Source organism: Aulostomus chinensis, chromosome 22 (assembly GCF_037954235.1).
Source record: "Aulostomus chinensis isolate RoL2024-O1b breed Wild chromosome 22, RoL_Achi_v1.0, whole genome shotgun sequence".
Lineage (NCBI taxonomy): Eukaryota > Metazoa > Chordata > Actinopteri > Syngnathiformes > Aulostomidae > Aulostomus > Aulostomus chinensis.
This window is the reverse complement of record NC_141341.1, coordinates 9,654,469-9,680,916: the sequence shown is the minus strand read 5'-3', so window position 1 is coordinate 9,680,916 and position 26,448 is coordinate 9,654,469. Positions and strand designations below refer to the sequence as shown.

Genomic DNA, 26,448 nt, shown 5'->3' with positions numbered 1-26,448 from the left:
TTCCCCCCCCCCCATCTCCCATCCCACTCATCTTTCTCTCACACCCCCATGTTCTGTCATTCCTGAAGTGGCACTAATCCTCCCCCCTTCTCTCTTTTTCATCTCCTCTTTCTCCCCATCGTGTTTTTATGATCTGTCGTTACCGGAGCAAAACTAATCTCCCCCCTCCTCCCCTTTCCTACCCAGTCCTCCTTGCCCCCCCCCCCCCTTCAACCACCTCTTCCTGTTATTTACCTCAGACCATAACTGTACCCCCCCCCCCAAAAAAAAAAAAACCACTCTCCTCTGCTCTCTCTGGGCAACTTATATTGACAGCCAAGCCTTCAGAGAAAGCTTCAGGTAAAAGCTGCTGTCATGTATGTTTTGCTCCTTCCCAAAACATCTTACACAAATAGACTTGATCTGACACTTTGTATCCAAGAGGCAGAAGGAAGAAGACGTAGCAGTGTTCCTCCACCTTTCAACCAGGAGACCGTGGCAGTGAAACAGGGAAAAAAGATTTCTCCTGCAGCCTCTCTTGATTCCGTATCTAAAGCTGCTCATGGGTCCTGACATAAAAACACTTGTGTATTTCTATTGAAAGAGGCCCTGCAATTTGAGCTGCGTCCACGAAAGAGAAACTGGACGTAGAGAGAATGGCCTGTCAGCCTATTCTTCACAGCTCTGCCACAAATATCTGCCGTAGCTGCATAATTACAGCGTTATCAGAGCTTTTCCCAGGTCCTCAGCTAACGACAGCATATGAAAAGACCCCAATTAAGCAATTATCTTTAAAGGTAGGGCCTAATTCAGTCATTTGAGCTCCAAAGAAGCATTGAGAAGCAGACCACGGTAGATGACAGCTAATTCAGAAAATGGGGCTAAAAGCATTAACGCTCAGATAACAATGGAGAGGGCTTGTCATCATGTAACGCTCTGAAAAACTGCAGTAGCCGCACCGAAATGTCACTCTTGTCAGAGAAGATTTCCATTTTTTATTTGTATTATGCATGCCCATGGACATTCATGCCACTTCATATGATCCTTCCCCATGGACTTCCTGCTGGAGTTCAATTCACTTTCATTCCTAAAAGCACCACACTGGACTATTGCACAAGCTGGCTAACGGCTACGGCGTAAATAAAGCAGACTTTTCTGCAGCCCTGCCACCTTGTAGCTCTGCTGTTTAACTGTGGCTAAATGCCGCTGTCATTTTTATAATTAGTTTCTCACACTTTCGCTCTTTTCACTCTCTGTCTGTGTCACTCCGGCTGATGTGAGAAGTCCCTCTAATGCCGTCCTCTCTCTCTGTGTAATGATCCTCTCAAATCGCCCCACCGTTTACTTCTGATTCCGATGAATCAAAAGGGAGAAACTGTTGCGAATCGTTTGCCTTTTTTTTCCTTCTTTTTCTCAGTGTGTGATGACGGATACCATCATTTCAACGTGCACTCTCTCACCCTACATTTCACATCCACGCTTGATCATTCAAGCCCAGTTGTCCGCGAGTGTGTGTTTGTGAGTGTGAGCTTTCATTACAAGACAGCGTTTTGGTCTGCTTTGTTATGTCCGCAGCGTTCTGTGTGTCTCTCCGCCTGCATCAATCTTAATTGTCGGCCTTATACTGTTTGTCAATGTGTCTACACTACTGGGGCAAAGTGGAGTGATAGATGACTTGACTGCTTCTTTCCTCTCGAGCTTGAGAAACTGACAACTACACTTCTTGCTTTTTATAACTTGGTGTGTGTGTATGTGTGTGTGTGTGTGTTGCAAAAAAAAATGTCAATTTTGCCACTGGATGTACGGCTAGAAATATGTCTTTTCTTTTCAACGACAGTGCTCTAGCTCATTCTGACAACAATCAACACGATGATAGCCAGACATATTGTGATGCATTATTCATTTTTGCCTGATTACCCGCTACCGTTTGACAACCATCACACTCAAATGCGTTTGGATTACAACAGTGAGGAGTGAAAAGGGGGTTCGTGGCTCATATATTGCCTATCTATCATGCAAAGAGGGTCTTTAGCATCAGCGAGGGAGGAGGAGTAAACAATCACAGAGTCACAGGGGGCATAGTTCATAAACACTAAGCTCTAGTTTGACACAGTGTCTATCCGGGGGGAGGATAAGTAGCCTCACAAGTGGTCAATATGTCAGACAGTGCTCTATAATCCGCAAAGATAAATCCACACTGCCCAGGCAATTCATAACATTTGAGTTGTGTGGGGTCATTTAACCATTACAATTGATTACTATCATTTTGGAAGTGTGTTGCCGCCAAGGGGCCTGAATGGAGAGGCTACTTAAGACTTGACGTGCTGATCAATAGTGCAGTCTCCAGGTCCAGACGGCATATCACACATCAAGGCCATGAGGAAGTCCTCCCAAGCCCTCCTCCAGCCAGATCAATACGCCATGCATACACACAATCACACCATTTTGTTCACAGCGTCCCCATCAACAGGTGCAGTTAAATATGCCTCATTTATAGCGAGCGAGCGGTTGAGTCAGCCCAGACTGATTCGCCTTGTTCTACATAAAAAGAGCAGTCAGATGCTTCGACCGCTGACTCGCCAGCGCAAGAAATATACTTATGTATAAAAGACCCCTGAAGGATCTGCCAAGGTTGGAAATCAAGATAAAGCACTCAGTCGATCCTAAAATTGATTTATAACCTCCACTCTCGCAGAGCTCTTGAAAATACACAGCGTTTAAGGCTGATTTCATTTCGAGCTTTATTCTCTTTGAATACGGTCTAAGAATGTAATCCAAAAATACCGTCCGATGATTCTCCTGTCAGTCTGCAAGCTACCTCTGGAGGGGATGATGGAGAGGAAACTAAAGACACCCTGAAACGCTGTTTTACTGTGCTTACAATACAGGGGACAGGAAGTTTGACCCCTGCTGCTCGTATCGACACACGTTACTGATTTTTCTACTGTTGGACTCAGTGTGCTGTGAGAAACTCTCACTCAAAATCTCAATATTCTTTTCAATAAGCCAACACTTACAACAACTCCTGCACAAGCACGACGTCAAGTCCAGTGACCAGAAGGCGACTCGCCCGCATCCAAACATCGCCAGAGTCGCTCCTCACACCGGATCAATGCCAGATCGGCGAACTCTTGATTAGAGGACTTCTTATCAAGAGGCGTGCTCAGTGAAAGTGGATGAGCTGAGGTTGGAAGCCCTCACAGTAGGTTTCACTTGCGTTTGTGGAGATGATTGATGGCTGAGTGGCGTTCCCTTACTGGGATTTACAGGTCATGTTAAGAGTGGAAGAGAGAGACTACACCCTTGGTTCTAACTGGCTGCAACAAGGCCCAAACCACTTGCAACGTGAAAGCCATCATATCGTGAATGTCTCTGCCAAGGAGGCTACGCGGAATATGAACGTAGCATTATGAAAATCTTCAAATGCAGGGTACCATCAAAATGATTTCACGGACTCGTCCAGAAGTAGCAGGAAAACTGAAGATCCTTTAGGACTCAGGTTACTGGTTACGGAACACACCCCGGACCTTGACAGCCCCCCGCAGGCCCTTCCTCAGGCGAGGGTGTGTGGTGCCGCACAGTCAAAAAAACCTGAATGAACCTATCAGCTCCACCACTGTTGAGGTTCTCCATCATTACTGGCATATGCAAGCATGACGTCATTCATCTTCGTCTTTCTTAAATATCCTGCTTAAACACAAACAGCATCTTTCCGCTGTCGTGGCTTGTAATTCATTTGAAAGCCCATCCTTATCAAAGACGCCTTGTACCTGGAGGTAAAAGTGTCTCCGGAGATTTCTTGTTCAAAATTTGACACAAAAATTTGGCTGGAATTGACCTTTTTCCCCAAAAGTCATGTTTCCATCTCCTTGTCTGGGTTGAATCGGTAATCATATCAACTAAATTATACATTTTGTAACATGTATTATTCAAAGATTAATTTCTCACAGGCAATTTGTTTTTTCACAGAATATTAACCTCAGACTGAATTGCCATTTTTTTGTATACTTTGTCTTATAAATTATTTTGTGCTGATCTAAAATTCATTTTTAGAATATGAGTCTCTGGACAGTCTATTGTTCCATCCGCCATATTTTGAGCAGCAGCTCTCTCATCTCTCCCACTCTTAAACTCGGCTTCCTTTTAGCCGGCGTCCCACTGTGCCGACGACTCATAAATACCCTCTCTCACCAGAGCACTTTCCATCTCCCCGTCTGACCTTCTTTATATCTCTCTTCCAAACTCATCTCTCTCTCTCTCTCTCTCTCACCAGCTCCTGTAAAGACTCACCATTGTGCCCTGTTTGGTTTAGCGGGCGACTTGCCTCCTTTTCACTCTTAAATTTCCCCACCTGGCTTCTCTCCTCTTAAAAGTACTTTTTAATACCTTCCATCCCCCTGTAATCTTTTGTCACATTTTCCTATCGCCGCTTTTCATTTGATTCTAAATTATTCATACACCTGGCTAAATTAAATTAATAACACTTCAGAGCTGTTTTAACACCTCGTTTCCAAATATGTCCGTCTGGTTTCAGTAACTCCATATAGCTCGTTTGCATAGTTGGACATTTGGGAACCTTAAAGCTATTAAAACACTTAGAAGTCCATTTATTTGCTATGGAAACCTTAGTGTTTGCAAAGCTCTATCTTTTCCTCTTCATTTTTAGTCTGATATAAGAAGACTGGAGAAAAAAAATGTAATTTTAGCTGCAGAATTTGGATACACTGGAGTCAGCATGCTAGCTAAAGCAAGCTAACACACCAATGATAGCCATGCAGCTATCTTTGTAGCATGAGGATACTCCAGACATGTAGATGCAACAGATGACATTGGCTAATCTTTCAATCACCTGTAAGTGTATTTCAACTGCTATTTTTCAAGAAGCCATTACAAACTTTCAGCTTCTGAAATTTCATACTGTGGAGACAGCGCTAGCAAAAACAAGCTAACAAGCTACAAGTGAGCTAAATAACAGGAGTTTGCCATCTCTTCAGCAGCCTATCAAGCGTTCCAGATATTCCACACGTCTGTCGAAACTGACAAAGTAAAAAAACTTTCCATCACCGTGGGGGTACATATATATCTGATATAAAATTACTGTCACCAGACATCCGTACATGGAAACAAGTCACGAGGAGTAACGAGAAGCGTGACAGAACCGCACAATTTTATGAGATGTAAATATTCTGAAGTTCTCAGCTGCTACTGTGAGTGTAAGTGTATATCTTCTGATCATTGATTCTCCAAGTGAGAAGCAGGTTAATAGGGGAACATGATGAGTGGAAACATAGATTGCACTTTGTAAATCAGAAACAAACCAGGGGCCAGATTCATTCAGACGGTGAAACAAAATGAGGAACACAACAAGAACAAGAAGGATCAACTGTTAGAAAAAATAAATAAAATGTAAATCTGCAGTTCAACAAAATTGGAATATTGCAGGAAGGCTATCACTTTGATGGCGAGGCTATCAATTATATTCCAGTTCATACTCACACATTTCTGTCACATTCTAGGTTTTATTCCACATTTTTCAAATTTAGTTCCATATATAAACGCCCCGAACGTGATGTCACTGGAACACCTTGAAGGAATCTCTCCATATCTCCCTCTGACATCCACAGAGACTCTCAGATGAACTGAAAAGAATTTGGCGATTAAAAGGTCAAGATTTCTGGAGCAGGCAAACATTGCAGAGGCATACAACGGTGACGTGGTGTTGCTACCTTATTCTATAGATTCCAACCGTTTTTTTTTTTTTTGTCCAACTGACAGATCGGTATGTATTTTAAACTTATAGTAACAGGATGAGTTCCAGTGGGTTGCAAGAATGTGATACAACTATTTTTGCGTCCAAAAATGTCCATATTTCAACGAAAGCTGAAAAAATTATATTTATGTTTCCACTTCCAACAATTACTTGCTCCATTTATTTTTCATGCAATGGCACCAGACATCTTGCAGCTTCTGTTGTAGGGATTTGCTACTTTTCCTTAGCTTTCATGTGACATGTCACGGAGCATCTTTATATTTGAAAAAAATGAAAAAAATAAAGAAAAGCTACTTGAAGAATCCTTGGACAGTCATTCAAACACCCCCCCCCCCCCCCCCCCAATTCTCACTGAGGGCCGATCATTCTCTGAACACGATGGGGATTTCATAAATCTATGACAAATCAGGATAGCAATATTATCATTTATAAACTTAAGAAAATTGATTTTCAGTAAAGGTCACCTGCTTTTATAAATCGGGCCATTTTGCTGCCCCCAGCTATTCTGTAAATACAGTAGCAGATTTAGGTTATCATTTGCCTTAAAGTTTCCCACAGGAACCAATTTTCAACATGATTCATGGATCCCCTGGCAGATGCTAAAGCTTTCTTTTTTTTTTTTTTTTTTTTATAACACCTTAAGGCTTCAAATGTCTCATTCTGCCCACCACACATCTCTAGATCTCAGCGGGAGACTCAGTTTGCTGACCGGCCTGACGATTACCTCGGCAACATTTTCCAGAAATTGTCTGAAACTTTCTGATTCACGGACCATATTCTTTCCTCCATTACTCATGGTTTCCCCAAGTTATGTTGTTACTACCCACGGTGGGTGTGTAGCCACAGCAGTCTGAGCCGTTTGCTCCCTGGAGACAGATGTGCTAGCTCGGAGGATCACAACACGTTACACAAAAAAGGGCAAACAGTGAAGGTGGTTTACAAATGTGAAGAGCACGAAGCAGAGGCAGATTCAGGCTTATTAGGGAAAATAATATGAATATATAGGGTTAGAAGCTGTGTTCGTGGCAGCAAATATGCACACAGGTCCCCTCCATCGTGGTGGTTGTGTTGTACTGCCCTCCACAGTCCACTTGAGGGAAACTTGTGGTACTTCAGAGCAGAGGCGGTGTTATTGGCTCAATACTACCTGGTTTGTCTGAGGACTTGTTTTGTGAATGGGTTCAATTTAGGTTTTTGAAGCATTGTGCCTTAGGCAATGCCAATGTGCCGTTTCACAACAAAGAAAGTCTGTTTTGTTTGATGGCGTCATTCAATCAACACATGTAAGAACATTTTAAATCTCTCTCCTAGCAGGGGTCAGGATCCAAAACAAAATGACAATTTTTTTAAAAAATTGAATCGAGACGTGTCAAAAATCGTCCGAGAAGAGCGGTAAAAACACGTCTCTTCAGATGAAGTCGTCTGTTCCCCCTCAAAAATCTGTTGATGCTTTTAGCAGATTTATGTTCAACCTTTAACAGCTCAAGCAGCATACAAAAAGCTCTCCAGCTGCCTCAGGCCAAATGGTGTGATTAAAACACTTTATTTTGAATAAACCTGGTGGTTAGAGCCTCCATTCGGGAACACTAGAAGGTCGCTCCGGTGGCACAGCTCTCCACCACAGTCCTTGATGTATTTCTTGAGCAATGAAGGAGAAGCTGTAAATGAAGAGATATCCCGCCTCTGTATTTACACTGATAAGTCACTGTTCGATTGTCACTAATGTTTGGAGCGGTGGAGCACGACTGAGGAAGATCAGTTATTTTGGAAGAAATTGTAGAGCCACCCCCCCCCCCCCCCCCCAATTCATTTCTCAGGAATATCATTGACATTGGCTGTGCTCTAACAATTCTTCAAGCTCCAGAGAACCTAATATCCCCAAATCTTTGTAACATAGAGACTCATCCAAATCAAAAGTATTTCTTGTACCTGGTTTGTTGCCTTCACATGTGCAGCTGTCCGCCAAGGCCTGTGGTCTCTAAGCAACTGATGCAGGCTAAATTTAAACACAATTTGCTTGTTGCTGTAATTATACTTGAATGATTCCAGACATTTATCAAAAAGCCTGAACTGAATCCAATAAATCAAGAGACAAAGTTTATTTGACAGCACTTCATTTGTAAAGCTACAAAACAGAATACGCTTTGACTTCTGTTTACCTCCGTGCAGCAATAACCCAGAGTGGTGCAGTGAGCAGGTGCACGAGTCTCGTCACACTCCCCCAACAGTTTACTCTGAGACATTTACCCGTAAATGCTAACAAGAAACTGGGTGTCAATCACATGTATGAGTGTGCAGCCTCGTACACTTCCTATGTATTCTGTTAGACCAGGGGTGGGCAACCATGTGCCATGGAGGGCCGCGTGTATGCAGGTTTTCCATCCAGCCAAACACTAAACAGGTGATTCCACTGATTAACACTCTTCTGTGGCTGAAGGTGTGTTAATCAGTGGAATCACCTGTTAAAAGTGTTTGGCTGGAAGGAAAACCTGCATACACACGGCCCTCCATGGCAAAATAGTTGCCCACTCCTGTGTTAGACCCATGAATTTTAGGTGATGTGCCCCAACTCCTCCTTCCTCCTCGTGGTCATCATGCACATGGCAGTGGTATCGCCAACACGCGTGTTGCTGAAGCGGTGAATACAGTGAGGCCACGACCTCAAGAGAAAGACATTTTTCTACAAACAGCAGATATAATGAATGTTTCTACTGTTTGGTTAGAGATGTAGAAAGACGTACCGCAGAGGTTACACGGAGCTTTACATTCCTTGTTGCATGATTGAATTTTCTGTAGCCATCAAAACTTCATTAAATTCACCATTTTAGTTTTTCCAATGTGGAAGGGGGGGAAAAAAAAAAAAAGTCCAAGTCAGACATCCCATGGTATATTTTATGTATAGCAGGAGCTTGAACCTTGTGAATTTATTCATGATGGTCTAATGATGACTTTGTCTTGTGCGGATGCCTCATACCATGCAGTCTGGCAGCTAATGGAATTTTGTTTCCAAACGTTATCTATAAAAAAACAGGCTGGCGGGAGGTCGAAGGGCTGTAAGTGATCCTCCCGATGTGTCGACCACATTTCCTACGCAAGATATTGCTTAAGCAGAGAGATGCATTTTTGCCATAATTTGACAATTGACAGTCGAGACAGAAACATGGCGAGGAGTAAAAGGAGTACAGAAAATGGCATGGTGCAACCTGGGGAATTTCATTCACGCCACTGACCAGTGTGATGAGAAAGACTCATTAAAAAAAAAAAAAAAAAAAAAGACCCATTTTGCTGATAAATTTCCATGACTTTTACCTACATTCTCTCAAACATCTGTACACACGAAACACATTCAGAATGACTAAAGCCTTGTCTTTTATACAACAAACGATTTCATCTTTACCTCATTAGAGGCAACTAACCAGGACATTTCTTGGCTTTATCAAAGAACTTTTCCATACCTGGAAATGACCGTTTACAAAAAAAACAAAAACATGACTTTTCCAGGTCTTTCATGACTTTGTGAAGCCTGAGAAGCTGTAAAATGACCATGAAATAAAAGCCTCCATTTTGCAGCATCACACTACAATGAGCATATGAATGTTACAGCAGCATGTATAATAATATTCTGGTGTTCCGGCCCACGACCAAACGAGGCTAAACCACATCACATTCTAGTCTACAGGAATCCAACTCAGATTTCATTAAAGACTAATATGCAGCAGGTTTGCCTCTGTGTTGATTTTAATACCTCTACAGCTCCATAATTTATGCTGGACAAATGCAAACTTTTACATAAAGGCACGAGTTTGGAGACCAACACAATTTCAAAAGGGCATCACAGCAGCTCAGTTAATGGTACTGAAGGACAGAGTGAAGAAAAAAAAAGGACAGAATGAAGAGAAACAGTGCATCTGGAGAGAGAAGCTAATGAAACAAGTGCCTTAATGCAATATTAATACAGGATTCCCAAATCATTGCACTTGGCCAAACATCAGGATAAAGCGATCCAGGTTTGTTCTATAAGAGCATTATAGTGCCACATCTGCTATCGCCCAATTCTGTTGCATTCCAATGTGTCAGGTGGAAACTGTGTAGTCGTACAGTAGTTGAAAATACCAAATACTGTCAAAACACACATCCACACTAATAAGGCTTTAAAAAGGTTACATTTATTTAAGAAATGGCAACATATTCATAAATTCTGAGCAGCTCACTGGTACAATCAGACCCATCGATGTGATCTTTGTCTTTTAAGCCAATATGCTCTTATGGAAAAGGGATCACCAGAATGCAGCTTTTCATGCACATGACAAATTTGTTAAATGCCAAGTTACAGTCATTTAAACAGAGCAGCAACATGTCACTTCAAACTGCCGTTTGATGTTTCAGAGACAATTCAATTTAGGATCCAACTTTTCTATCTGGCTTGTGTTCTGACCTGAACGTGACCCAGAACGCACCCTGTAAGAAATACTTCAATGTTTGAACAAGTTTCACTCACCCATATCTTATAATTGTTCTAAAAAGCTGGAATATCCAAGCATGTTCAGCCAGCTGGACAGATCGGTTAAGTCAAAGGGACAGTAAGCAGATTTGAAGGTTTCTGGCAAACAGCGTGGGGCTGTTCATTCATACTGAAGTCTTTTCCTCATGAGGGGATGATGATTTTTTCCCCCCTCTCCTTCCCATCAACATATACTCCGCTCAACCACAGTTCATAACTGATAGTCCTTCCCGGGTCCAAAGTGATCTGCCCAAATTACAAGTCACCTACCACACAAGTCTGGTAATCTGACAGCAAGATCTCAGGTTAAGACGACTTGTTCTGTGGCACTTGAGCAGCGTGATCTTCCAAGGACCCAGAGAATCTCTGCCTTATGACTTTGGGTTCGGCAGGGGGCGTCGGAACAGCAGGATGTGGGGCTCTGTCAGATGAAAAAAAAAAAAAAAAGCATAGATGGACCATATTCAAGTAAAATGTAGGCAATACTAACATTCATGTGATTCTTTGACATCATCCCATCATTTATTAATGGACAACAGTTGTACTGATGCTTGAGCACAAAAATCCATGAAACATTTACCACTGGTCTGCACCAGCTTTCCAGCACTGTTACACTGAATCACTGTATGAGTGAAAAGGCATCTCGTGTTTTGGGCAAATGCAACATATGACAACACTGTCCTGCTACACAGTATATTCTAAATTCTGTGGTTTCATGATTGTGTCCCAGGTCTCACACGATTTTCATTCGTGTAGGAGAGACACCCTGTATAAAATCAAACTGTGGTTCAGTAAAGCTCCTTCACTGCTCCATGCAGACAGCAGCCTGCTATCCAACACCAGCCAGGCTCAAGAACCGCCCACATTATTTCTCCTTAGTTAACACACATGCAAATCTTGTCCTGTACCTCAGCTTGCTGAACAGAACCAAACAAACACTCATCAGGGAAAAGAGCCCAGCTACTTACATCCGTTTGCAGTCTAAATACTCAATTAGTTGCTCAGCTGCAGCACGTAAATGTCACATCAGTCCTGTTAGATGCCAAACTCTCCAAAATGCCTCAGCCTGCCCATGATTAAACTACAGCAGTTAGTTTACACTTTTACAGTGGCACTGTGGCAGCCCGCCAGCCAAGAAGTAGGAAATAAGGCACTGGCCTCCAGCCAGCTGAGACAAATCCCAAACTATTACAGACATTAAAACACTGTGTTGACATTTGATCCAAGAGGGATGAGCTGGCTGGACTTGATATTTTGTCAGAGTTGGATCCCCCTCAGAGGTTAGATGTTACTAATGCCAACAAAGAGCAGAGCCAAATATAGGAAAACAGCTATTTACAACCAAGTAATTAAGAGTTTGCACATTCAGTAATATGTACACTCATCCACCTTTTGCCTTTAGGTCAGCCAGTGCTGAATTTATAAACTGGACACTAAAGTTGGAATGTGGCCTGAAACGTCATTGAATCCCACACCAAAAGATGCAATAAATGCTGTGTTACTTTGAACGCTTTCATCATCTGAATCCCAGACAAAAGGTTAAGACCTCTAGAGGCTTATTCCTTACTTTACTCTATTTATGCAATTCTGTTTAACATGTACATATGAGCGAGATTTGTGACATCACAGCTAATTTGTAGTCCAGAAATTGTAGCTGAAATTCCTCAAGTACAGCACGAAAACTTTAATCATCAAGTGCACAAACATATGGAGGGAACCAGGATATGCCATCTAGCAGTTAAATTTTTTTTTTTAATGCCTTTTTTTCCCCTCACTATTCATAAATTAAGGGTTTTGGAACAAGAAGCTCTTTGGCCACAGGCTGTCCCCCTGATGTCTCGTGGGGAATAAGCATATTGCTCAAAATCTAAACAGTACTTCACCATTTAAATAGTCTAAAGTAAGAATGGCTGTTCATCTTTTCGCGAGTCGTGCTGGGCATTGGGACATATTTTTTTTTATTCTTCTGGCAGGTGGCAGTATTTTTTTGATTAATGGAGTGATAAAAGTATGTAATTAACTGCAGTTTCATGGTGTAGAATGGCTAACTATTAAGATGTCCAACTGTGGAGCAGGAGCGTGCTTAACCAGTTGCATTTATGACTCATCATTCTTGTTATGACACATTTATATAAATTGAGATTTATATGACTGACAATCTAGCTTTCATATATATATATATATATATATATATATATATATATATATATATATATATATATATATATATATATATATATCACATCACAGATAATGAACACATTTGTATAGGGACAAGTAAAAACTGACGTCTTAAAAAAATTAACTGAATCAATTACATCCACTTTCTTTCAAAAGCAATAAAGTCAAAAACACTATTTGTAGTCAACAGAATAAAACCAAATATATTTGAGATTTACTGTTTTCAGACCAGCTTGGTAACTAACAAGTGTCACTGTTTCAGATGAGATACCTGGCTGGTGGATCATGTAGTGCACCCATCCTTGGCTCTGCTGGACCCCCAAGTTCCTCCACTCGGTCTCAGACATCAAATGGGTCTTGGGAACACGTTTTGCAATGTCTTTAGGTAGCATTACGTGTCTGTAAACAAGAAGGCGAGTTTTACCAATAACACATCAGATATGATGGTCTTGCTTTCCCGACCAAATCAGCTTATGTTTCGTTATATTAAGATAATATGCCGAATAAACATGACCCATACACACCTGTACTCGTATTTATCATCATCATATTTATCCGAGTAGTAGATCTGTTTGTGAGACATGATGTGACCCTGGTAAAGAGTGTTGAAATATTAGTTAAAATAAGAAGTCAGGCAAATTAACGCGAGCTACACAGGCGAGCTTGTCTTACTTATTAGCTTAGCCTAGCAAAAGCGGCTAGGCTAGCGTCGCTCAAGTTAGCCACGAACTAAATTTACTTGACTTTACAACATGTAAAGGCCTCACTGAATGCTTCCACGGTTGCGTGACTCGATACATGACACCTAAAAGTTACCTTGTACGGTTGCCACGGTACCCTGGTGAGGAAAAGTCAATAAAAACAATAGTTAGCGAGCTAAGGTAGCGGGACGTCCACTCTGTCTTTGTTTCCCTCTCGAATGTTTGCGAGCCCGCTTTTCACCGTTCAAAAACTCCTCTCCTCTTCCCATTGGCTCATCGAACCGTGGAGCACGTTTACGATTGGTCATTTGCAGTGTCGCCGACAATAGACGTAGGACTCACGGCGCCTCTCGATTGGCTGCTACAAGTACACAGTGTAATGAGCTGTAGATTGCTTGCAGCATAATCCAAATATGACATACTTTTATGTTGTTACATAATCAGCGTCCTAGATTACATTCTGGTGATGTTAATATGAAGTACATTTCAAGTGTTTATTTGTTGTGACAAGTTTGATGTAATACAAAAAAGGAACAATAATGTGATGCCTTCAGAACATTCTAGAATTCAACAATAACTTTGTTTAAGGAAAGGTCATTATTTGAATTCGATTTCTTAATCACTCACTACCATAATCCTGAGCCTTAATCCTCATGGGAGAACAAGAACGTCTGTACACAAACATGGTCCTCCTCACAGTATTTTCTTGAGTCAGAGCTGTAATGTTGGACTGGTCAAATATACAAAAGGTAAGACGACATATGTTATTTGTGTTTATTACTGACACTGAGGTCAGTAAGTAAAGTGAAATATAAGAGAATAAGATGCCCGCTTTTTTACATTTTTGTTCCTATTTTGATGTTCATTAAAAAGTTCAGTTACTGATAACAAAACAGTTTTATTCATTTAATATTAGGAATTTGAGTGGGATGACAGATTCACAATCCTGTAAATATTAGGGTTTAAAAAAATTCTTATTGGCTTGTGTAAACTGATAGCATTAAAAAACGTATCACTGTGTACTGCAAGTGTACACATGCTACTTTTACTTTATTATCAGGGTATAATATTAAGATATGCATATTCTACGTAAGTAATCCCATTTAAATTCTATTTACACTACTGGTCACAACTGCATTTCTTCATCGGATACAATTTTCATATAATGAATTGGGGTTAATTTTCCTTGCAGTGTTATGAAATGTACCTCTAACTGATGTGTTAATGTAACAGTAATAATAACAGCCCAATCGTGTGATCCTATAATACATGAAATATTAAAATATTTTTCCTTTTTTTTTAGCCAAGTTAAATTTGGAATGCATCTTTTGCTTTTATTTATATATTTTTAGAATGCAGTATTTATTTCCCCAAAGTAAAGGGTCTGAACGGACAAGAGATTTACACAGTTAACGGCACCGAATTGTCTTCAATGTACTTTAATAAAAGCAGCCCGAGCCAGATGATGAAATGCATGTCTGCCCAGCAGCAACTGGTGTGGAGGGGCTGTCCACTGGTAAGTCCCCTCAGTCAAATATAGACGCGCAGACGTGTCAGCTCGCGGCTGGTCCTCCACGTCTCCCTCCTGTATAAATACATGTACACACATGCGTCTCGGTACGGTTACACATGAAGTTATATTCTTAAAACCAGGAGCAGGATCCGTGTCCATCACCTGTCACTTTCACCTGCTGGCGTCAATCGCGCATAGATGTGCGTCACAGTCCTGACACGACACTTCTATCTGATTGGTCAAGACGCGCTCGAGAGGCGGGCCTAGCGTAGCTTCTGCTGAAATTCTATTGGAGGGGCGTCCTCGCCGGCGTGACGCAGCCTGGAATTCCCAAAGTTCCCAAGTTCACTGGAAGAGAGGAAGCGTCGTTCTTTGCTTAAAAAATAAAGAAAAAGGAAAACGTTGCAGGGAGTAAAACAACCCCGGATTGGAGAGCATCTAAGTGGGGTAAATAAACATCTTTTTGTGTGTGTGTCTGTTCGTTCAGGTTGAATGTAGCAGGTGTGGGGGGGCTCTCGCGCTCAGCGGGACGTGAGTGGGAACGCGGAAGAGGCAGAGTGGGAATAGTCAGGCGTCCATCCTTTGTTTACCATCACAAGAGAACATTGAATGTGTTTGCCACAACACACCTGCCATCTTAATTCCGCCTCACAGACGTGGGTGACAGACATTAAGCGCCCATCTTGTACGGACAAGTAAGTGTGTAGCTTTGTTTGCTCGTTTCTGTGACTAATCATGACCTGCTAGCTTCTGGGGTTTGACCATTTTTGGTCATTTAGCTGCCACGCAGATTGGAAGGATGGATGGGCCGGACTAGACGGCTGGAAAGAGATTAATAAAAGCAGGAAATGTTTATTCCTACTGGCTGAATTCTTTGTTTAGCTGCGCAGCTCTATGGGTGCCACCAAATCGTTACATAACCTGTATTAACGACAGTCTGGTCTTTATCCTGATTTCTGTTTGTCAGGCTACAACCTGCATCTGCACTGCACTTCTGTTATTGTCAATTAGTGAATGAGGATCAAAAATACTGCGGAAAATTAGACACGATTCGTGATTTTGTGTTTTTTTTTCTTTCGTACAGATATTTGCATTCACATAATACCCTCCCTTTACCCTATACGTCTCATAAAGCTGAAGTCCGAATCTTGATCCTATATAAGCTACTACACGTGTCATACAGGTCTCTTGTCGTCTGCAGGGTGTTAGAAATCTGACCCCTGCTGTTCCAAGTTGATCCTGAGGAGGGCGATGTCGGACAACAGCAACAGCACAGGCAGCAGTGGCTCCTCAACCAACAGTTGGACCCTCCTCTCCCCTGAGGTAAGAGAACCAAGCGAGTCAGGAAACTCTGCTTGTGTGTCAAAATCAGGGGTTCTCGACCTTTTTTTATTCTTTTTTTTAGTTCTGCCGCGCCCCTAAAATAGTTTGGCTTCGTAGTCTAACAGGTCTTAGTTAGAACTTAACTAGTTTCCCATCTCACACGACCATAAGGCAACACCCAAAAATGATCTCTGATGCCCCAGGTTGGGAACCACAGGCCTAGATGATGGGTGCAGAGTTGTTATTTTCCTCTCAGGACCAGGAAAAGGTGGCATGTCCACACTTGCAACCTGAATATTTGCAGAAAACCCAGGTATTATTTACCAGTCAGGTCCAGTTAGAATGCAAATTGTGTGTTTTTGTTTTATGCACTTTCCATGTGCGCTCATAGAACGTAGCAGCGTATGATTCATAGCTATAGGTGGTTATTTGTTTTGACAACTGCAGGTGTTTTTCTTCCCTTGTTCGTCTGTTTGAGAAAACTAGTTATTGCAATAACCTGAAAATTCTCTACAGGTATCGCTAGATTCAGTTACCCGTTTGTTTGGCGCATATAGATAATAGGGATCCTCAGTACTGGTGCTGCGTTATTTGCAAAAACAGTCAGATTGTGATTATAATATTTTGATTGCCATATCGTTAACAAATGGCTTCATGAGTGTACTTGCTTGTTAGGAAGAAAAAAGTGAACCAATTACTGATGGTTTTCAAACTATATCTCTTAAAATGGGAATTTGTAATATATGCAAAGTTACACTGGCTTAAGAAAATACAAAAACAGTTTTGTTTTCATACTAAAATGACATTACTCTGTTTAAAATCATAATAGTGACTTTTTGTGGTTATACAATTGCACCAGGTATCACTAGGTAGTGTATAAAAAAGACGGATTGTTGTACCGCTCATCCTTCATAGAAAATATTATGCACTTGAACACAACATCTTCACAGCATTGGTTCCAGAATGGCGTCATGTCAGCAGGTAAAGCATTTGGTGGAATAAAAGTTTAGTGTTGTCAAAGTCATTTCCACCCAGCATGATCAAGTATTCCTGAAAATTCAATGGAGAAATCTGAGGGGTAACTTTATAAATACCCTCCTCTTGAGACAACAAAGTGGCGCGTTAGAACTGTGGTCGTGTTGCTCTGCTCGAGCTGTGTGCTGTAGGCTTGTTGGCCTACACTGGGTGCACTGTAAATGTCAAGGTCGGTGACACTAACTCTAGGTGTTAATTCCTGTTTGGAGTCTGACCTCTTTGGATCTTCTTACCTCCTACATAGGAAGCTGCTGTTGAGAATCTGGGGCCCGTGGACGACGGCACTGAGAGCCTGGGCGACGTCCCCAGTCTGTCTGAGGAGGTGGCAGGTACTAACAGTCAAGACTTGAAATATCCATGTAACAGTTCAGTCCCTGTTAAATTGCAGCTGTTGTGTGTTATTGTATGTTACATGCAGCATATGTTGTCGTGCTTGATATGACAGGAGCTGGTATGGAGTTGAAACCAAGTGACATTCCAATAGAAACGGTCCTATCTGAGGAAGGCCACCAGGTTAGTTCAATAAAAACTATAGAGTCAAGTTTAAAATAGGCACACATCTACAGTGTTGTATGTCACTGTAACACACACACACACACACACACACACACACACACACACACAAAGCGCACTTACAACCAAGATGCTGTATTTCTAGTATTAACTTCAAACCTTAAGTCAGACACTTCACCAAAGCCGTTTGCTTCTGTTCAAGCGAACTAGACATTCAACAGTGCTCTTGCTTATTCCAACTGCCTGTGGTGTTTCTTGGGTCTTTAATCTTCTCTTTGTTGTAGTTTGTATCTCATCTCACAAACTTATCTTTATTGTGAATAATATTTATTGCAGTCAAGATAAGTTGGAGTTGTAACAAATTCTTTTTCCAGGTTTGTCAAGAGACCTCTCCAGAGTCCAGTGAGGGTCCCATCCCCTCCATTCCAGCACGGATAAGTCCTCTCCCACCTAACCCCCTTGAACATCTAGACCTGGACCTGGAGAGTCAGCCTCCCATCATTCATGATATCGTAACCAGCTCACCCAGTGACAACGAGCATCTAGGCGCCATACCCTTTGTGACCAACATTGATTACAGGGCTACACTTGATATCCCTGATGTCGAACTCCCCCCAGCTGAGTCTGAGGAGTCCAGTCCTGCTCCATCCATGACTGAGATCCCCAGCACTGCAGAACCAGTGCTCGACGCACCCGCTGTTGTTGGCTTTGCTAACCCTGAAGGGGAGAGTCCTGTTTTCACTGCTGAATGTGAGGTTCCCGTCCTCACAGAGACCCGTACAGCTGCTCATCCTCCCTCTCACGTTGAAGAGGACTTCATTGAAGATCGAGCAGAACCCCCAGACCTTGTCCCTGAAAGCCTGGAGATAGAAGATGTTCTAACACCAGAGACTGTTGGTTCAGCTGAGGCAGTGGAGGAGTCTGCTGTGGAAAAGGAGGAGATGCACCCGTCTGAGATGGTGACCCAGGAGGAAGAAGAAGAGGAAGGTATGCGATTACTGGACCTGAATATTGCACCTTACATAAAAGATGTCAGGCAATGGAGCTGCTCTAAGCTTCTGTTGGAGGAAAAAAAAAAAACAATCACACCATTCTCCCAATATCTCTATTACCTTGTTGCCACTAGAGGCAGCCATGTTAAGGGATCATTTATTTTTACTAATGTTGATAAACTACTCGTCTCACTGGTATTGTTAGTCAGCTCAAATCGTATTAATTTTTTTCAGGTTTTGGTTTATTTAGATGCGGGTCCATCTCAATCCTCATCCCAGTAACTGTTGAAGCATCCTCCTTTGTACCAAAGCACTGACAGAAGTCATCATCCTCGTGTTGAACCATTAGTCAGGTTTGAAGATTCAACAGAAAGCTAAAGACGACTGATTTTGCAAATGTACAAACATTTTTAATAGAAATGAGATACTATCGGAAGGGCGCATATTTTCCTCAGCTGTCGGGAATAACAGTCCTACAACGGTTGTATCTGAGCTGAAGTCAGAGCGGTGCTGACCTGCATGGCCACCTTTGGGCTCGTGTCACCTTTGTTCTTCCTCTGAATAAAGCTTTGTGTGCCCGATTATGACACAGTAATGACTTTGTGTTATTGTTTAGGCTTTGACAAAGGGCCCCCCTGCATGGTGGATTATCAAGATCACATAAAGCAGGGCCCATCTTGACACATGAGTTCATAAAATCCTCTCATAGATTATCACTGCTTCCTCTATGGTTTGGCTCTGGCTCTGTTCCGTTCTTGCCCAAAAATCTTCAAACAATTCAGAGTATTTCAACTTAGAATAATGAGGTTCAGAACCTGAAAACTTGAGTCCAAGTTGGAAGTAAGATGTTTTTTTTCTAGAACCAACCGTATCAACATCATTTGGCGGGTCACTGTGCCACTTTCTGTTGACAGACGCACCCTTGATCACAGTTGTGCTGGTCAAAACTTGTGTAAATGTCTGCTGGTTCACTAGATGGCACCAGTGTTTTAAAGAATGCTGCTTGGAACTGATTCTAAAGGTTTCGCGATGAATCAGGGTCAGGAGGTTCAGGGTCTAGCTGCTCTGCTCAGTTGGTAGCACAGCCATGAGAAAGATGGAGCAAAGTGGCTCATGTTAACTTGTAGTTAGCTGTAGTTGACAGAAGCAGAAAATGAGAGTTCTCATGTGGGGGAATTGCTTAACATGTTCTTTATCTGTGTCATGCCAGCAGCTGGAAAGCGATTTATCGGTATGACAATCAGGCGAGCGCCCCGCTGAGAAAATGAGAAATTGCCATGCATGAAATGACTCTTGTTATAATTTAGTGAGGAAGTGCATCCATTTTCATGAGCAGTAAAGACGTCTTGTAAAGCATTTTTGAAACACTGGTTACACGCTGTTCTGTTTCTCATTTCAAGTATTCAATTAAAAGTTGTGGTTGGCAGTTTGCCGGGAGATGATTATGATTTTTGGAAATGACTCCATTCCTGACACTTTTGTAGCCAAAGATGTCAAAGTGATATGTGGAAAAGACTGGAGGCCACGATGAGTACATGTGGTTTCACTATCATCCGTCACAAGAACACATCGTGAAATGTGATGACTTCCTGCTGCAAGTCCTCTTCTTCATCTTTGTTATATTTTTAATTTTACCTCCCTCAGAGCCATCAGGTAGTTTGGACTCGAGCAGCTTTGATGATGGACTCAGGAGGAGGAACGTGCCCTCCTTTGAGGCCCCAAGACTCAGAACTTCAGATGAGGAAGAGGAGGAGGACGTGCTGGAGTTCAAGCTGGCTGAGAAAAAGGAGGAAAAGCCGTGGTTCTCCTTGAACAAATGCATCGTGGGAGCTGTGGTCCTGCTCTTCTTAGGTTCTCTCTTCCTCTCAGGTGAGTTGCTCTCACACCCCTGCTGCATCGCTTCTGCATCTCTGACCTGCTTTTGATCAGTTATACTAACACCTTGCTGGTATTATGTTAGGATTTTAAAGGATTTTTATATGTATTACCTTAAGTCGAGTCCTCAACTCAACTCCACATGGCTGCAGCTGCTGCATCGGAAATTTGACAACTTTAAACGCCGTCCACACCGAGAACTATAATATTAACTATCGACACATGGTTTAAAAAGTCAGTCAAAGTCAAGCTATGAGGACAGAGACAGTGATGAAGGATTTTTTTTGGGATCACTTTCAGAGCACTTTGATTAATGATAGAAACACTGACATTCGATCAGAATCCACAAGCTCCCTCTTGTTCATCATGCACACTCGTTCTCCTCACCCAGCTGTCAGAGTTCTAATTAAATCACTGTTTGTGCACCTACAAAGTGCCAGAAATACAATTTTGCCTGAAACAAGCTGTGTAACTGTCTTTTAAACTGACAAGGCCTCTGAAATTTTGTTTTGACCTCACCGAGGACAAAGGGCATTATATCCTCACCTCCTCTTCGCGGCACGTGCTCAACGTCACCATAAACAAAGCCTTATGACTAATCCGAGTTTTTCTTCGTAGTTCCTGGTGTTTACAGCCATTTAGACTCATTTAATTTGTCAACATTATAAAGATAACTTTTGACAAACAACATTCATTTATTGTATAACGGTAGTAGTAGCAGTAGTCATGCCGATTTGGAATTAATCATCCATTTGCTGTCCTCAGCCACCAATAGATATCTATTTTTAGAGTTTGTTGACTGAGCTGTGCTGTGTCACCAGGCTTCCTCTTGACCTGAATAGGTAGGTGCACTGCGAAACGTTAAGAGGACAGTAAACACTTCGGTGCTGTCAAGCTAACACACACAGTAGCAGGTCAAAGCGCTTAAACTGGCCTCGCTCCTGCATCGCATACATTTTATTCTGGCTCGTACTGTAATGCTCCTCATCTTTGTTGGGATGTGTTGGGTGCTGCATCACACATCCTGTGTGCGTGTGATGAAAGCTACAGGAAGAATTTCTCCGAATTCACGAGCTCAAAGAATGCACTCGACGACAGAAGCATCTGATGCTGTTGTGAGACGGAGCAGAAGCGACGTGTCAATAAAGGGGGAGTCTCTTCTCGTATGAAAGATGTGTTGTTCCCTGGTTTGACAGGTGACTTTGACACCTCGGAGCTGAGTGATGGAGAACAAAGCCAGGTCTGTTCCTCCCATCTGTCACTTCTCTCCACTATCTTGGTGTCACATGTGTTGCCTATACAGTATTATAGGAATAAAACTTTAAAGATAAGTGGAATTATCTAAAGTATGTGTATTACTCATTTGCCAATTTTCAATCCAGGACTGGCTTAGCAGTGATCCACAGGATATGAAAGAGCTATTGGATAAACTGACACAGGAAAACCAGCAGATCGCTCAGCTAGAGGCTCAACTACAGGTCAGTATACAGCCAAAGTGATGCTAATTTACCCTGCCATGATGTTCTTATATGCTGGAATATATAGATGGCGTGTTTAATCGGTCACCGTTTCTTCATTTTCAGTCACAGAAAGAAGAACTTGACGCAGCACTGAGCGCAGTCGCAGCCAGTGGTGACGAGAAAGGAAAAGCAGAGCTGGAAAATGAAAATGTAAAGCTCAAGGAGGAGCTGTCGTCTTTGCCTGACCTAAAGACAGAGCTAGAGAGCCTGAGGGCCCGGGTGACTGAACTCAGCCAGCTCGCAGGTATGAAAACAGCAAGTTTAGTTCTGCTTTTGCATGTTATTGAGAATGCAAATAGACATTTACTGTAATTAAAAACAAACAAACAGTGAATTCCAAAAACATGTATGTATCCTTTACAGCAAATCAGGAAGAGCCCCCAGCCTCCTCAAGCTCAGCCACTCAGCCTGGTGATAAAGATGGTACCCAGAATTCAGCTGGACCTGAGCTAGAGAAGACCACAGACCAGGGTGGCAAATTGAAGGAGGAACTCCAGAGGCAGAAGGGTCTTCTGGATGAGAGCAAGAAGAGGCTGCAAGGGATGAAGAAAGATGGCGGCGACAGGAAGCGAGTCAGGGATAGCTTAGAGGAGATCCAGAAGAAACTTTCTGAGCAAGTTGAGAGGTGGGGGAAGAAGAAGCCACAGGAGTCCAAGTGGAAAGGGAACAAGGGCAAAAACAATGAAAGGGAACATTGGAAGAAAGAGGATAAGAAGGATTGGAGAGGTGAGAAAGGGTGGAAGCCGAGTAAAGAGGGAGGATGGAGAGATAAAGAAGAGAGAAAAGAGAAGGAGTTTAAGTCCCACAAGGAGTCATGGAGGAAGCACCAGGACGAGTGGGAGAGGAAGAAGGACGAACGCCGAATGGACCGGGAAGAGAGGAGGAAGGAGAAACCATGGCACAGTCGGCCCGGGAAGGATTCCCACAACCACCATCATCATCATCAGCAGCAGCAGCAGCAGCAGCAGCAGCGTCATCATCATCATCAGTCCCGCAAACCTCCCCAGACCAACGACTTCTGGAGAGACCAGGAGCAGAAGCTCAGACGCAACATCCGCCCCCAGGTGGGCTGCAGCTCTGTGGATGACTGCGCCACAAAGGAAGGGCTCTACCCAGTGGAGCTGTCCGAGTTTGAGGAGCTGCTGGAGGGCTACCTGAGCAAGCTGGAGGGCTCTTCATCTGAGAACAAGAACAAGATCCGAAAGCTAACCGCAGAGTTCTTCGAGGACGGCGTTTTTATCCACGACAGGGTTCTCTTCAGCGACTTTGCTGAGGACGTGGCAGACATCCTGGAGGACATGGTAGACGTTTTAGAGGAAGGCGGGCAGAAGGGCGACGACTCCCTGGAGGAGGAGATGGAGGAGTTTGAGCGAGAGGCCCTGTGGAAGTTTGCCGCCACATTCTAAGGAGAGACCCAGAGGGGAAAATACAACAGTGGGTTGCAGCACAAGCGGTGGTTTAATAGGACATTTCTTGCCTACCTTCCCCTCTTCAGAGCTGTAATTGTAGTAGAAAAAGCTTCTGGTACAGAGTGCTCGTGTCTCTCATAAACGTGTCCCTCTGAGTCTGTAATTATAAGCTAGACTTGTTCTTGTCATTTTGGACTTAGATGTTGTTACCTACCTCTGTCAGGTCCCCTAAAGCAAAGTCCTTCAATAATGTGTTGTGTGGATTTTCCTCGGCTATATTGTGTTTTTTCTCTGTGCATGTTGCAGCTCATCGTCATATCCAGATCACGCTAAAACAGGGTTTTAAGGAAAATGCAAAAAAAACAAACAATCAAAAAAACAAAGAAAACAAAACTCTGGTGTGCAGCACCAGGGGGGTTGAACCTCTACCTTAAGTTCAGTACTTTTCTGTGTGGGAGAACAGCTTGCCTCCTCTAGCAGGTTCAAACATATGCTTGAATATTTTTTGCAGATCCCATTTGCCTCAAGTCAGGTGCAACTGTTGGATCCCACAAGATCAGATCCCCCTTCTGTCAGTGCTCAGAATCGGATCAGGTCCGACCAGTTTTGCGCTGGCGGCTCTTTGGAAGATTTGAAACACTGTGTTCGTTTGAGAACCCTAAAGCGTTTGGTTTCTAGATTTCACAGACCATTCATCCTCCGACTCCCAGTTGTCAGATGACAGCGCGGAACCAGTTTGCCAGGCGTCGGTTGGTGCTGCTAAAGAAAAAGCAATAGAACAACGTGATAGCCATAATTGATTCGATGACTGCTAAACCACTTTAGCACTTTTCTGAAATATTTACCAAGTAGATTTTCACTTTGATCACATTTTTAGACAACTTACACCTTTAACAAGTATTTATAACGTAGTCACAGGGACCTGCAACACGTTTACTGGGCATCCCAGATGTCCAGACAAAGTTAGCAAAGTACAGTTTAATGAACGGGATTTTTTTTTTTTTTTTTTTTTTTTTTTTTTTGGTCACCTAAATTAGATAAGCAGCCAAACCATTTTTTTCGGGTTGATTTGGATTTTGTTTTTTTTTGTTTTTTTTATTGGTTTTGTTTTGTTTTTTTCATTTTTCCTATCTGGGTAATTACTGCAAACTGATGTGCATACATGTAGTCATCTGTTGCTGCTGCATTTCTTTTTAAGTTTATCACTTGATGAGTCAACCAAAGGGTTACATCCATACGGTATTTGCAAAGCTGCTTTCCAGTGATGGGTACTTCTTTGAGACAAATTTGTGTTTCGTTTTTTTTTCTGTTTGTTTTTTTTCTTTTCTTTTTTTTTTTATTCTAGTCATATTTGAAGTGAAGTTTTTTGGTGGATGTGAAGTTAAAAGCGACAGATTGTGATTGTTGGTCCTCAAGTTTCCGTGGTTGAACGAAGCTTTGAAGTATGTTAATTTATTCTGTCTCGACACTGCGACTTTATTCTTTATTGTTAATGAGCCACACACACGTACACTACATGTCACAGGCCATTCTCACTGAATGTGAATGATATTATTGGTTTTCATACATGAAGCTCGCCAGCAAATGCGTTATGTGCCTTTATGACTAAAGAATATGTTGGAGTGGATCAGAGGTGTTTGATTTCATTTGGTCCTGCATGATTCTGAGGAAGTTTACACTAATTTACAGAGAATGAATGTTCTAGGGTTTACACGTGAAGTGTCAAACTAAGTTTTGTTCTCCTCTGCTGTTAATATAGAGGAACTTTTTATTTTTTGAAAGTTTTTAGACCAAAGGGTTTGAAGGAAAGCTTCATCTAAAGGAACAGATCTGCCCTGGACATCATTTAATGAGAGTTGAGTCAATATTTGAGAACTGTTTTTGTCTTTGTGGGACAACAGTGTGGCTCCGTGCTTACTGATCGTTACGGCTCAGACGTGCATGTAATTGATCATTCGACGTCTCATTTCTCTCCTCATTGATTATGTCCTCTTTTAGGAAGTCAGTGTTACGTTCAATAAATTTTTCACCATTAAATAGCCCAGCCGTGTCTTAATTTTTCAGTTGAGAAGAAATGCACTGATCAATCATTTTTCACTTCTCATCTAATAATGATTCTGAAACCAAACGTCTTTTTTTTCCTAATTGATTATTATCGCTTTTACTGCCAGAAAGGAGGTCATGTTTCTGGGGGGTGTTTGTTGCCAGTCAGCGGCATCATGCACAAAGCCTTATTATCTCTCTACTTGGTCGAGGAGTGTAGTATGGGCCATAGAGGAACTCTTTAATTCCAAGGACGGATCAGTCAACGTGGAGAAGGCATTTTCGTCGAATGGCGTTTGAGCGTCCGGGTGGGAAATTTTGGGATTTTGCCGTAGAGGAGGAAAATGTAGGAACCGGGCTCCACATGGTCAGACCTTTTTTAATGAGAGTCTTAGCCTGAAGTTCAGTCACAGCACCACCTAGCTGTTCCAGGAAGTTAGCCTGACACTACAAACATTAGATTTACAGCAAAATAACACTGTGTTGTTTTCATGTGACGTACGGCAACACAATGCAATGAGTGCGTGTTCTCTAGCGCCCCCTGGTGGACACAGGAAGTGATATTTGAGATCTGATTGCCGCTTGCTGCTGTAGTAGCTCTCTAGTTGTATTTGCAATGTTAAAGGTTCCATTATGAAGCGGTAGTTGACCACACTTAAACAGAAGAACAGCAAATATAAATTTGTGCATTACATTTAAATGTATTCCAGGTTTTAACTGCATGTGTGGATTGCTGAGGTGATCCATTACACTGGGTTCATGGTCCGGTGCGATCTAGGGGATGGAATCTGGACCTGTACATAGATCTCAGCTCTCTATCAACAGTATATAAGATGAATGATCAAATGATATCAATCAAAGTATCTCCAGTGCGTCAGACTTACACTAGCAAGCATTTCAGCACTGATAAAGTTGATTCCCAAATGTGCGTGAATTCCTGTGCGGCGGGAAATGTCGGCCTGACAGGCATCTACTACCACGTCTTTGAAATATTTACATCCAGACTGAAAACTCCGAGCAGCTCTAGCACTCTTTTTAAACAACACAAACCTAACGTGTGGCGTTGGGATGAAGTGGAATTTAAACAATGACG

The 26,448-nt window shown here is 42.3% G+C and overlaps 2 protein-coding genes across 4 annotated transcripts; one reads left to right on the top strand and one right to left on the bottom strand.

The window, feature by feature from the left end:
• Positions 1-7,829: 7,829 nt before the first annotated feature.
• On the bottom strand, positions 7,830-13,402 carry cks1b (CDC28 protein kinase regulatory subunit 1B). Its single transcript, XM_086192762.1, has 4 exons — positions 13,248-13,402; positions 12,956-13,023; positions 12,703-12,830; positions 7,830-10,671 (listed from the first exon to the last, which is right to left on the bottom strand). The coding sequence occupies exons 2-4, from the start codon at positions 13,012-13,014 to the stop codon at positions 10,622-10,624; spliced, it is 237 nt and encodes a 78-aa protein (XP_086048888.1). The 5' UTR covers positions 13,015-13,023; positions 13,248-13,402; the 3' UTR covers positions 7,830-10,621.
• A 251-nt stretch (positions 13,403-13,653) lies between these two features.
• pbxip1a (pre-B-cell leukemia homeobox interacting protein 1a) lies at positions 13,654-25,368 on the top strand. 3 transcript variants are annotated; one of them, XM_086193829.1, is made up of 11 exons: positions 13,654-13,881; positions 15,133-15,340; positions 15,847-15,968; positions 17,248-17,332; positions 17,449-17,516; positions 17,891-18,503; positions 20,153-20,377; positions 21,580-21,623; positions 21,766-21,861; positions 21,967-22,147; positions 22,267-25,368. In XM_086193829.1, exons 3-11 carry the CDS (start codon positions 15,897-15,899, stop codon positions 23,307-23,309), a joined length of 2,427 nt encoding a protein of 808 aa, XP_086049955.1. In that variant the 5' UTR covers positions 13,654-13,881; positions 15,133-15,340; positions 15,847-15,896; the 3' UTR covers positions 23,310-25,368. The 3 variants fall into 3 exon arrangements, with proteins under 3 accessions (XP_086049955.1, XP_086049957.1, XP_086049956.1); XM_086193831.1 differs by lacking the exon at positions 15,133-15,340; XM_086193830.1 differs by lacking the exons at positions 13,654-13,881; positions 15,133-15,340 and adding an exon at positions 13,916-15,092.
• The last annotated feature ends 1,080 nt before the right edge of the window (positions 25,369-26,448 follow it).

Excerpts from the sequence above, each read along its gene's own strand:
- cks1b (XM_086192762.1), bottom strand. The coding sequence starts at position 13,014 with ATGTCTCACAAACAGATCTACTACTCGGATAAATATGATGATGATAAA. Across the intron at positions 12,831-12,955 it reads GATGATAAATACGAGTACAG|ACACGTAATGCTACCTAAAG; the intron begins GTGTGTATGGGT and ends TCTTGTTTACAG. Across the intron at positions 10,672-12,702 it reads CTACATGATCCACCAGCCAG|AGCCCCACATCCTGCTGTTC; the intron begins GTATCTCATCTG and ends TTCATCTGACAG.
- pbxip1a (XM_086193831.1), top strand. The coding sequence starts at position 15,897 with ATGTCGGACAACAGCAACAGCACAGGCAGCAGTGGCTCCTCAACCAAC. Across the intron at positions 17,333-17,448 it reads TCTGTCTGAGGAGGTGGCAG|GAGCTGGTATGGAGTTGAAA; the intron begins GTACTAACAGTC and ends TTGATATGACAG. Across the intron at positions 21,624-21,765 it reads GTGATGGAGAACAAAGCCAG|GACTGGCTTAGCAGTGATCC; the intron begins GTCTGTTCCTCC and ends TTTTCAATCCAG.